At 40.3% G+C, this 13,247-nt stretch overlaps 2 protein-coding genes across 6 annotated transcripts in view; both read right to left on the bottom strand.

Annotated features, from left to right (window-relative positions):
• The window catches only part of IL18R1 (interleukin 18 receptor 1), a 32,390-nt gene extending 30,322 nt beyond the window's left edge, over window positions 1-2,068 (bottom strand). For all 4 annotated transcript variants that reach the window (XM_047781339.1, XM_047781338.1, XM_047781337.1 and 1 more), the window contains exon 1: window positions 1,983-2,068. In XM_047781339.1, the coding sequence (XP_047637295.1) occupies window positions 1,983-2,040 (58 nt within the window). In that variant the 5' untranslated portion in view covers window positions 2,041-2,068. The remainder of the gene's footprint in view (window positions 1-1,982) is intronic.
• The window catches only part of IL1RL1 (interleukin 1 receptor like 1), a 50,853-nt gene that overhangs the window by 8,387 nt on the left and 29,219 nt on the right, over window positions 1-13,247 (bottom strand). For both annotated transcript variants that reach the window (XM_047781335.1, XM_047781334.1), the window contains 2 exons: window positions 8,470-9,309; window positions 1,983-2,068 (listed from right to left, as the gene is read on the bottom strand). In XM_047781335.1, the coding sequence (XP_047637291.1) occupies window positions 9,175-9,309 (135 nt within the window). In that variant the 3' untranslated portion in view covers window positions 1,983-2,068; window positions 8,470-9,174. The remainder of the gene's footprint in view (window positions 1-1,982; window positions 2,069-8,469; window positions 9,310-13,247) is intronic.

Here is a 13,247-nt window from a genome sequence, read left to right on the forward strand (position 1 = left end):
AGGATCAGGCCTTGCCATGAGCTGTGGTGTAGGTCACAGACACAGCTTGGATCTGGCATTGCTGTGGCTGTGGTGTAAGCCGGCAGCTGTCGTTCCAATTCAATCCCTAGCCTGGGAACCTCCATATGCCGCAGGAGCAACCTTAAAAAGCAAAAGAGAGAAAGAGGGAAAGAGAGAGAGAGAGAAGACAGAGAGAGAGGGGAAAGAAAGAACAAACAAAAGAAAGAAAGAAAGAATCGTATATTTCCTGCTCTTTTGCATCTAGATACACCATCATGTCTGTGATAGGCATTCATACTACTGCATGTAATGGTGGTTTGTTCTTTTTTTCATAGTTCTGTAGTATCTAATTATGTTAATATTTGACAATTTATTTATGCATTCTATTGGTGTTGGACATTTGGGTGATTTCCAGGTTTTGGCCAATCTTAGAAAAGCTTTGATGAAGACCTGTGCCTATGTTTGTACAGATATAGGCACTCATTCCTCTTAGGGGCAGTTATCACCTAAAGAAATGCAGCCTAGAACACAGTCTCTCCAGGGTGTATGGTTGGCAGTTGAAAGGTCACACTGCCCAGGCAGCGAATGGCTTCAGAGATCCAATCTGACGTTTAACAGTGCATAAGAAATGCTTTTTATTGGAGAAATGAGTGGAGCAAGGCATCCTTTCATATGATGCACACTTTCCTGCACCTTGGTTTCACTCACTGACAGGTCCTTCCATATCAAGAAGAGAAGGTCTGTCTCCTCCCTTTAACCTCTGGGCACTAGTGCACTGTATGAATCTCCACATTATAAAGATTCAATGAAGTAAATGCACCCCAATATTGGAACTGACGTATCTGAAAGTATCAGTAACCTAACTACAATCCCTTCCTCAGTAATTCTCAAAGCAGGGGATATGGGCTCATGTCTTCCCACTCCTAAATAATTGATGTAAATCAATAATTGTGCCCCTTCTTTCTTCTCCAAAGTCAATGGAGAGCCTTGTTAATCAATCATGGAACTCTTCTTTAGAGAACCCTGCTGAGGTCTCAGAACCCTTCTCAATGCAAGTCTCCAAGCTGTGACTGCTAATGAATTAAAATTGGTACCTGACGCCTGATACAAAGGCCACTTGCCTTCCTGGCCCAAGTAGTCTCCTTCTCCTGTATTCTAAACTCTAATAATTCTCTTTAAGATCCGTAAGGTACTCACTCACTTTCTTCATTTCCTAAACAATGGGCAAATCTTTGCCTTCATTTCTGGGAGGAGAGAATGCTTGTAAAATTTTCTAAAAATCAGTAATATGGATGGCTGTGATCTCTTTAGTTTCAAATAATACGAAGCAAATTTTCATGTCAGACAAATGTATTTCAGGATATAAGTTTTCACATCCCATTCTCTCTACATAAACTCACAGGGCTGAACCTTTTCTTTTGCAGTAACTCCATATGAATCTTTATTTGATCCCATTCCTATGAATCTTTTATTTTCTATGCCAGGGACACCAGATGGTTGGCACCTTTCTAAAGTAAGATTTATTTGTGCCACATTTTATATTCCACACATATGTGATATCATATGGCATTTGTCTTTCTTATTCTGACTTACTTCATTCAGTATGATAATTTCTAGTTGTATCCACATTGCTGCAAATGATATTCTTTCTTTCTTTTTTATGGCTGAGTAGTATTCCATTGGATTATTATATAGAACTACCTTATGACCCAGAAATTCCATTCCTGGGCATATATCCAGACAAAAATTATAATTAAATAATATATGCAGCCCTATGTTCATTGCAGCGCTATTCACAATAGCCAAGACATGGAAACAACCTAAATGGCCATCAACAGATGAATGGATTAAAGTTGATTTTAAACCACAAATTTTCATAAATTCAACATTTTTGGTAGCCGCCTCCACGTAAGAAAGGAAAAATTTGATATTCCCTCTAGACTTCCAATTCATTGTGCTTTTGACTGATTATAATTACTTACCTGAGGTGCTTATAAACATAAGTATCAAAAGTGTCAAGGGTATTTCTCTATGATGCATGGTTAGGATTCTGCTTCAAATGGTTTCTCTGGAAAACAGAATAAGACAGGTTCAGCCAAGACTTTTAAACAAAAGTGGATCTGCCTTATGAAGATTTTAAAAAGTCTTCTGGCATACAGACTTTTAAAAATCAGCCCAGCAAACTTTCATATCCTTAATATAGTCACAACTTTCCCTCAGACCTTTCAGCCATGTAGAATTAATAAAACGTAAAGGCAATAAATTTGGGCATCCAGAGGAAATCCCTAATAATGCAATTTTCTAAGACAAGAGAATCTGCTGTATTTTAGGCCAAGTCCATTAAATCTTTCCCCAAAGCTGAAGGTGAGAACAACAGTATTTCCAGAAAATCTACTATCCTTTGAATGGGCAGGGTGGGATATACTGAGATATGTATGGCAGTTCTGCCCATGTAGAACACATGTGTGTATGTGTGTATGTGTGTATGTCGGTCTCAGCTGCTTTTTATTTTTCTTTCATCACACCAAAATAGTCACCATGATTTTCACTTATGGGTTGAATTTTTAAATACTGATCTTCTTTCTTTAGAGTCAAGTGTTTCATAAGTTAGGAACGAAGTCTGTTTTGTTCACCGCCATATCACTAAAGCCAAGGCCTCACACATAGTAAGCGCTCATTAACACACTTGCGAAAGAGGAATGGTGTGGGTGTGCGGGCAGGTGTCTACACTCCCATACCCGTGGTGTTTGTTTTAGGAAATGTAGACACAAATCGGGCGTTTTCTACAATCCAGATCCCTAACTGACATTGACTCAGTGAACCCAAATCTGCATTGAATTTCAATGTTACTCCAATTTGCCTTTTATTCTAATGACAAATTGAGAGAGACGTGAGGACGGGTGCACTGGTGCTCATACAGCAAGGCTGAATCTTTCATGACCAAACTCATGTTCCTTGTATGCAGTCTAGGCCCACTGGGTGGAGAAAAGCACAGGATGATGAAAAGAGCTTGATTTCCAGGGCACACAAAACTGGGCTGGCATTCTTGCTGAAGTCTTAACAAGCTGTGCAACCTTAACCAAGTGATGTAGGAGTGGCAGAGCCTGTGTGCTCCCTCCTCAAATGAGGTGGATAAGAAAGGCCTATCTCCCACGAGCACTGAGTGATCCAATGAGCAAGTATTTATGTAGGCTTCCCAGGTGCACGGTAGCCTCTGAGCCACCAATAATTCTCTCACCAACCGTCACTCACCCCTCCTACTAAAAATAGAGGACTGTTAATGACCAAATCCTTGATGAAGTTTAATGGCTAAACTGCCAAACCATTCACATAAATCCTTATGAATAACATCACCAAGCATTTGCTGTAATTTCTGAGAGATAAGCATCAGTAATGTAAAGACAGAGGGATAGTATGTATGGAAAGTACCAATTGTTCATAACCAAATTAGGATATGCTTATGGTTTGAAATCAATCCCCCACCCACGCATGCACACACACATGCGCGCGCGCGCGCGCACACACACACACACACACTTATTAACTCTATCTAGCCTCTTAGAATGAAAAGTGTTATTTCCTCTGGTCAACATAGCCTTGTGAAGGCCACTCTGGGTTTTGTTTGTTTGTTTGTTTTAATTTTCAAGGTCTACTCAGAGGTAAAGTTATCATGAGATCATTCGGCATTCTGATTAGTAAACTCTGAGTTTCAATATGAAACATGTCAACATCCCAGTATACAAATTAGCTGATATTTGCACCACTCTGTGTATATATGTATATATATATATATATATATATATAGAATTGTGAATGTGCTTATGGATTTAAAAGATTGAGGTATTAAATAATGGTACTCCTTCCTGAGAGAAAAGCTATTCTGAGAAGTGTCAAAGATTTTTCCTAGTAGGTACTAATAAAACGCATGTTTGATAATATAAACATTACATTTATTGCATGTAGGGATTTTTTTTTTTTTAGTTTTACATTCGATGTTGATTTTTTTGCTTTTTTATAATTTTAAAATTTCTTCTCCTGTTTCTTTTTTATTTCTTTTTAAAAACACTTTTCTGATTTCTGAAGTTATATATGCCCATTATAGTAACATCTATAAGACAAAGATTGAAAAGAAGAAAATAATCTCAACATACATTAGACTTAGCATTTTTTGTACTTTTTCTATGTATTTGCAATTAAAGATGTTTAAATAATCTTATATCCTGCAGCTCCTACTTAACAAAATAGCATTTTCCTGCGTCAAAAATTTTTTTGTTAACGTCATTTTAATTGCCACACAAGATTCCTTCATATGGATATATCTGCACAAGATACAGTTTTACTATGAAATAAACTCCTGACCAACTTCTCCTTCAAGGCAGTGTGGATTAGTTTTTGGCACACTGTGGCAAAAACTGGCTGGATCTGCATCCTCATTCTACTCTTTACTAGCTGAATAACACTGAGCCAGTCGCTCACCATCTCTGTTCCTCAATTTCTTTATCCATAAAAGGAAATGACACCACCACTTCCTTTAGCTGATGAGAAGTTTACCTGCATTGCAGCGGCAAAGAGTCTGGAGAATAATAAATGTCGCTGAGCTACTATTATGTATCTACATTTCTTATTATTTTCTTGGTGCTACTACCTGGCAGTAGAGACTCTGAGACAAAGAATACATTTTCCATATGATAAATGCATACCACCAAGCTGCACCCAGAAATATAATAAGGAACATTCCTCAGTAGTGCAGACAGCACTCCTCCACTACACTCACGTAAGCACTAAGCATCCTCATTCTTTAAATCGAATTAGCTACTCAAACGGGGAAAATGGTACCTCATAGATTATTAACCTGCATTTCTAATGGTACAAATGAAGCAAAATAGTAATCATTTTAAAGCTATTTTATTTCCATGCTGTTATGCTTTTTATCTAGTTCTTAAATTTTTAGTGCTTTTTTTTTCCATGTTGCTCAGTTTTCCCTTTCAATTCCTCTTTCGAAGTTTCAACATACCGACGATTTTACATTGATGCAATCGAACCTATCATTATTTTGCTTTGTGATTTTTTTCCATAACTTTTTTTTTTCTTTTTCAGCCACAGCATATGGAAGTTCAGGGGTCAGGGGTCGAATATGAAATGCCACAAAGACAACGCTGGATCCTTAACCTGCTGTGATTTTTACCCAACTTGTACATTTAGAACATTCTTTTGCCCTCAGTAGTCAGATAGATACTTATCTATATTTTCTTAAATTTTAAAGGCTTAGTGGTATTTTTTTGCATTTAATTTTTATCCATTAACAATTAATTTTGTTGATTAGTATGAAGACAGGGTCTAACAACTTATTTTTCCCAAATGGCTACTAATTACTTTCCTATCATAGATTAAAAAACCCTATCTTTCCATTATAGTTGATTGACACCATTCATTATAATGTATATGGCCTCCCTGAGTAATCTAGAAAAATCTAATGCCAAAAATCTAATGTTTGCTTAGGGCTGAATACACGCAAGTGTGTGCGCATGCACCACACAAACACACACACACGCACACCACTCTGTCTCTCCTCTCCCACCTTGCTTTGTTTATCTATTCAGAGCACTTATCACTAACTGATATACAATCATTTTATGTTTGTTTGCTTATCTGTTATTCGCTGAATTAATGAATGCATTAAATTCACAAAATATAGAGAGTTTGGAGTTTTAGGTGATTATCTGATCCATTGTTAAAAGATTAAGATAATCTTCTACCTGTGACATGCTTCTTGAATAATAACATCTTGAAAAGTACGTTTTAACAACTGACGTTAATCTAGTCTAGGGTAGTCTTTCTTATGTGGAGCTTGAAAAAAAAAAACAGGAGTCCCCACTGTTGCACAACAGGTTAAGGATTTGGCATTGTCTCTGCAGCGGCTTGGGTTTAATCACCGGCCTGGCACAGCAGGTTAAGAATCTGGTGTTTCGGGTGTTCCCGTTGTGGTGCCGAGGAAACAAATCCAACTAACATCCATGAAGATTTGGGTTTGATCCCTGGCCTCCTCGGTGGGTTAGCAATACAGTGTTGCTGTGAGCTGTGGTGTAGGTCACAGACACGACTCAGATACCGAGTTGCTGTCGCTGTGTTGTAGGCTGGCAGCTGTAGCTCCGATTTGACCCCTAGCCTGGGAACTTCCATATGCCACAGATGCAGCCTTAAAGACAAAAAAAAAAAAAAAAAAAGAGGAACCTGGTGTTGCCACAGCTGTGGCATAGGTTGCAGCTGTGGCTCAAATTTGATTCCACCCCCTACCCCAAAAAAGATAATGCCTAAGTTTCACCTACACATCTGGAGGACTATGTGGGTATACTGAGATGTAAAAATCCTCCAGGTGATTCTAATACGTAGCTAAGGCAGGGAGATACTGATCTAGGGGAACTTATCTGTATACTTAAAAGTAAATTTAAAATACCTTATATATTTAATAATAATATCTAATAATTAAGATATAAATATTTGTTCATGTATATGTATGAATATATGCATGTGTATATATGAAGGTATGTATGTGTATACACAACACACACACACAAAAAATACTCACAAACCTTCCCTAAATCACTAAGTGGCATGAAAGATTCTCTTGCAAAAATTGTGTGACCTTGGATGAAGGTCTGATATAAGCTGACGACTCCCTCTGCCCCCGAGGCAACACAGTCCAAGGCCCCTCAAGAGTGTCCAAAGGCCATCTCCCAAGCCCCCTCCATCTACCCAATTGCTCTGTTTATAGACCCCATCCTGAGCAAAGTGATAGTTATCTTGAAAAAAATAATTCACAGAAACTCAGAGATGTTAGGCCACTTCAAAGTTCTTTCTGGAGTTCCCACTGTGGTGCAGCAGAAACAAATCCAACTAGGAACTATGTGGTTGTGGGTTCAATCTCTGGCCTTGCTCAGTGGGTTGACTGGCGTTGCCGCGAGCCATGGTGTAGGTTGCAGACATGGCTTGGAACTTGCATTGCTGTGGCTGTGGTGTAGGCCGTCAGCTGTAGCTCTGATTCAACCCCTAGCCTGGGAACCTCCATATGCTGCAGGTGCGGCTCTAAAAAGCAAAAAAAAAAAAAAAAAGCAAAAAAAAAGTTCTGAGCTTCAACCAGAAGAAATGATCAAATCCAAAAGACTGAGAGGTACAAGGATAGAGTCATTGTGATAAGTGACATAAAGAGATGGAGAGTGGCTCACAGTAAATCACTCTTATTAGCCAAACCTGTGACTGAGCGCCTCCCAAGAGAACTACCCTGATGAGAATCACAACATCCGGCGATTGTAAACGTGGTTCTTTCTCTACATGCTTTGAGACAGAAGTGTTTCGCTCATTCTTTGAGATAACAAAACAATCAAATGCAAAGAGGCAAAAATGATCTTGGATATCACACACACAAACAAGCATGCACACGTGCACACACACTTCCACTCTAAAAAAGAATGTTTGTCGACTTAGGTTTCTCATCTGCCAGGCCAGGAGAATCACTCTTGTCTCCCAGTCTTTGTCACACAAACATCTGCTGTTAGAATTCTTAGGTTCCCCCTACCCCCACCTATGTCTGTACCAGTCCTACTGCCTGGACCACCCTCCTCACTTCCAGCAGCCCGGCCCTGCAATCCTTACAACTTGGTCCAAGAGTTGTCTGCTCACAGAAGCGCTCCCCCCGTCCCAGAACCTGTACAAGCCCAGTTTCCCCCCCAATTTCCCCCATTCCCAGCCCATCCAAAGCCCCCAGATTGAGAAGTGGGCCCCAGATCCCAGTACTGCACAACACCAAATGGCTCTTGTGTACACAGTCACCTCAGGGGCTGGTATCTTACTGGACTGCCTGGTTATCTGTTTGTCTGATAGCTGCCATGCAGCCTGCTGGCCTTCTGGAGGTACCTCTGACAAAGACAAAGGTTTTGAAATCAGGAGCACTTGGGTGTGAAGCTGGGATCTGTTGCTTAGAAGCTCGAGGCCCTGGATAAACTTCTGAACCTCTCTGCTTGGGTTCCCCTCCTTTTAAGAAACACACTTCACTTGGCCTGTAGGAGGCTTAAGCAAAAATAATGCAGCTAAAAGTTTTCTACAGTGTCAGACGCAAGTGCGTGCTTAATAAATGAAAAGTATCATTTATTTTAGCTGTTCTCACCTTTCCAGAAAAAAACAAAACAAAACAAAAAAACCCAGCCTGTTTTAACCTCTAAAACTCTTCTATCAGGGAAAATTGATGATGCTGAATCACCAATTAAAAGTATATTATATATCATATACTTTTTAAATAATAAGAAAATTTATTTGACACTTTATATTTAAAGTTATATGTATCTAAAATGGCTATATGCATATTTAATTGACCTTTCGGGATCCCTGTTCCTGAGGCTGGGTTGCCCCTTGTCCCCTGCCTGCCGCAGAGGGCAGCGGGCCGGGTGCAGGTGGCAGAGGCAGGTCTGTCCTTACCTTCAGACGACGTCCCTGAGGCCGAGGCGGGGAGCCTGTTCCTCCTGGATGGCAGAGGCAGGTGAGAAAGCAGGTGAGAAACAGCAACCGCTGCCTCCCTAGCACCTCAAGACGAGAAGAAAGCAGAGGAGCCGCAAGTGTGATTAAACTGATAAGGTAACTAGAGAAGGCTGAAAAAGAAAAAAGAGAAAGCGAAAGAGAAAAAGGAACAGAAAATACGAAGAAAGATAAAGCATCTGGTGAAACTCGGCTGGCGGAGGCTGCGGATGGGGCGCTGCTCAGGGTCTAGGTGCTCTGAGCGGGGCGCTGCTCCCGGCCCGGCGGCTGGGAGGGTTCTGGGTCTGAGATGCTCTTCCTTGGGGACGCTTCGATCGGGGATGCTCCTCCTGGAGGTTAGCTCCGGGTCAGGCGACGCTCCTCGGTGAGGGCGCCCGGGTTTGAGGCTCCCTGAGTTAAGGGCTCTCCCGGGCGGGGGTGTTCGCGCCTCACTGCGTGCTGGGTACCTACTCCTCTCGCCCAGAGCCCCGCCCGTGGGATCCGAGCGCGGCTCGAGAGCGGGGACGAAGTCGCGTAGCTGGAAACTTAGGCACCTCGCCTGGGAGCCTGGGGTCGGGGCGGCGCACCTTGGTTCCGGAAGCTGCAAGGCGGTGGGCAGTGTAGGGCCCGGCGACCTGCTGGGCCGGGAGGGAGCGCGCGGGGCAACTCCTACGAACCCTGCTGGAGGCAGGCGGCCTGGACCAGAGCCAGGTGAAGAGTCAACATCTGCACTTGGCTGGGGCTGAGGCGGGCTGGGGACAGGACCAAGGCGGAGGAGGAGTCCCAGCTCCACGGGGCGGCTCCCTGAGATAAAGCAAAGGTGCAGAGGTCGCCTTCGTTCAAGGATTCAGGTTCCAGGTCGCTCCTAAGGCTTTCTGCTTAGTTTGCAGGGTCGAGGTTCGCTCTTGGGAAGAGAGCGGTGCAGAGGTGTTGAATTGAGATTTTAAATAGTTTAGAAGAAAAGGAGGCCCCAGGAGATGTGTTTCTAAGTTTTTATGGTGTGGTGGAATTCAGGAAAGACTACTGGTCTGCAGTTGGATCTTTCAAACAAAAATGAAAAGCAAAACCCACAGCTGACAGGGGAAATGTATAATGAGAGTGATTTTCATTCTTTTTATCCGATCAAAATGATTCACCATATAACAAAAGAGATAATCATACAATTATCTCAATAATTACAATTAAAAAGCATTTTGGAGTTCCTGTCATGGCTCAGTGGTTAACTGAACCTGACTAGGATCCATGAGGTTGTGGGTTCGATCCCTGGCCTTGCTCAGTGGGTTAAGGATCCAGGCTTACCCTGAGCTGTGGTGTAGGTTGCAGGCGCGGCTCAGATCCTACATTCCTGTGGCTGTGGTGTAGGCTGGCAGCTGTAGCTCTGATTGGACCCCTAGCCTGGGAACCTCCATATGCTGCCGGTGCAGTCCTAAAAAGCAACAAAAACAAAAAACAAAAAGCAATTAAAAACATCTGGCAATATTCAACACCCTTTGTTGATTAACGTTAGGGAAACTGTGAATAGAAGGGACCATTCTTAATCTGACAAGAACACCTACAAGAAAGGTATAGGTAACTTCATAATTAATAGTGAGATGCTTGGCATTTTCCTAAGAGGGGGAACAAGATAAGAATGTCAGCTCTCACCTAGGACAATCATTTTTATTTTCTTTTATTTTTTCCTGTGCTATCATGGGTTTATTAGTTACTTTAAAATGTTCTCTGATTTCATGGGATTTGGGATTGATGTTAGCTGACGTGCACTCAGTCTGTTCTCTCCTTAATTTACTTGGCTTTTTAAAAAATTTAAATTGTTACCTACTTTTTGGTGGTTCTTTAAAAAAAAATAATCCTACCATTTTCCCTCTTACATGTTTTTACACCTCTGCTATTATTTCTGAGATGGATTACTAGAAGTAGGATGGCTGATGTGGTGTATACATTAGAAATATGGGGGTAGTTCCCTGGGGGCCTAGCGGTCAAGAATCCTGCCTTGTCACTGCTGTGGCTCAGGTCCCTGCTGCTGCGTCTAATGTTCAGTCCTGGCCCAGGACCTTCCATATGCTGTGGGCAAGGCCAAAAAAAAAAAAAAAAAAAAAGATTTTTTTGAGAATCTGGAAAATTTCCCTTTAAGAAAAGGCTGTAACAATTTATACTTTCCAGAACAGCAACTGAGACTAACAAGATCCACTGAAAGTTGTGGAACTGTGGGGAAATGCACAATCTGTTAAATCTGAGACTAATGATTTCTCAGTTTTTTTTGTGATGATGTTATTGAAGAATAACATACATAGAGTAAAGTGAACATATCTTTCTCTCTCTCTCTTTTTTTTTTTTTTTGGCCGCACCCATAGGGGGACAATTGTTTTTACTAATTAGTAAAGAAATAAAAATAAAAGGCATAAAGATTGGAAAGGAAGAAACAAAACTATTGGTTTTGACAGAGGGCATGATTTTATGTAGATCACCCTTTGCAATCTGCAAAAAAGCCTCCTGGAAACAATAAGTGAGTCTACCAAGATCATGGAATACAAGGTAAATATACAAAAATCAGTTGTAGTTCTAGCCACTAGTAAAGTAAATTTGTTTAAAGATATGACTTGTAATAGCATAAAAAATAAAATTCCAAAGTATAAATTTTTTGAAAGATGTACAAGATATCTACTATGAAATCTACAAAATACTACTGAGAAATCAAAGTCCTCAATGAATGGAAGGCTATAACATGTTCATGGATTGGGAGGCTCACTGTTTAAATAGCTCTTCTCCACAAACTGGAGACTCTATACATTTTTAGGCTCTGTGGGTTACAGAGTTTGTATATTCATGCAATCCCAATCCAAATCACAGAATGACTTTTCAAAGGAATTGAGAAATAGTTTCTAAAGTTTACATGAAAAAAAAAAAACTATCTAGAGTAATTAGAACCATCTTGAAAAGCAAAATATAAAATTAGAGGGATTATGACAACTTAAAGGTTTATAATAGGGCAATGGTAATATTGACAATGTGATATTTGCATGAACATATAAGTGTAAAATAATTAAGAGAATAATAATAGACCCACACGTATATAGCCTATAGATTTTTGACCAAGACACCACATCAGTTCAGCAGGGAATGTAAAATCTTTCACAAATGTTGCTAAAACAACTGGGTATCTCTCTGGGAAAAAAAAGAGCCTTGACTTTTACCTCATTCTAAATACAAATATTAATTCACAGTGGATCATAGACTTAAATATAAAACTTGGAACCATAGACAGTTCATAAAAATACATAAAAGAATATCCCAATGACCTTGGGACAAGTAAAACAATTAGGACACAGGAAGCACACATGTAAGGAAAATTGATACATTGAATGTTATCAAAAATTAAAATGTCTGCTAATCAATGATTAGCAAATTGAATAGGTAAGCCTGGAAAAATTCTCTCTCTACATCTTTCTGAAAAGGAACTTACATTGAGACAATAGAAATAATTTCTACACATCAATAATGAAAGGAAACAGCACCAATTTTAAAATGTACAAAAGATTTACTTTAACTGAATGAGATATAAATGTTGTATTGTGTGGAAATAATGTCATGATTGATATAAATTTATTGATATGACTTCCAAGATCTGAAAAGACTAATCCTTTGAGAAATGAGAGGGATTGACTGAGAAATGGCAGGAGGAGTCTTTCTGGGGTGAAGGAAATATTTCTTTCTTGTTGGGGGTGGGTGATAACTACACAGGTATGATAACTACACAACTCATCACTCAGGCTCTGAGTTTTATCATAGGCAAGTTTGACTTGATTAAAAATAATTCTTGGTGATCTTATAATTCAGGGGAATTTTCACCATGATCATAAGTAGACACCCAACAAGTTTTAGCTGAAGTCATTTCATTCACTCGACTTGTGTGGAAGATGGAGCATCTCTTACTCTCACTGTACAGAGAAGAAACAGTGAGGTTGGTGGCCTCGCAACCACAAGAAGCTAGGTCTCCTGGCAGTTCCCCCACCTCTCTGTGAGGGTGCATCTTGGAAACACGGGCTGTCGGAGCTGAGAAAGCCCTCGCAGCTCTTCTTCTCCATCCTCCCATTTCTCAGTTATAGAAACTGAGGTCCAGGGAGCTCAGGTGACTTGGGAGGTTGTGTGTAAGTTTGGAACAAGAAACGATGGAGAAAAGAGCTGAGCAGTGTCAGAGTTCTTCCTGACACCAATCCTGTTTGTATTCTCTGAAGTGTTTCCTCTTCCAAGTTCCCACAAGGGGACTCCAAATTCCATAAAGTAAATAAGTATATGCCTTGCTCAACTGTATCCTTCCTCTCCCTACCCCTCCCAAAGAAATACTCAGCACAAGTTCAGAAAATGTAGATGTTTGTTGAATACTTGCAAAAGGAACTAATACTATAGACAAAAAAAAAAAAAAAGAACCAACTTCAAAACAGAAACAGACTCACAGACAGAGAGAAGAGACTTGGTTTTCCAGGGTAGGGGAGATGGAGTTGGATGGGGTTAGTAGATGCAAACTATTACATTTACAATGGATAAGCAATGAGGTCCTACTGTATAGCACAGGGAACTACATCCATTCTCTTGAGATAGACCTTGATGGAAGATAATGCAAGAAAGGGAATATATGTATGTATATGATGAGGTCACTTTGCTGTTCAGCCAAAATTGACACAACATTGTAAATTAAATATACTCTAATAAAATTTTTAAATAAATTGGAGTTCCCATCGTGGCAC

This window comes from Phacochoerus africanus, chromosome 5 (assembly GCF_016906955.1).
Source record: "Phacochoerus africanus isolate WHEZ1 chromosome 5, ROS_Pafr_v1, whole genome shotgun sequence".
Classification (NCBI taxonomy): domain Eukaryota; kingdom Metazoa; phylum Chordata; class Mammalia; order Artiodactyla; family Suidae; genus Phacochoerus; species Phacochoerus africanus.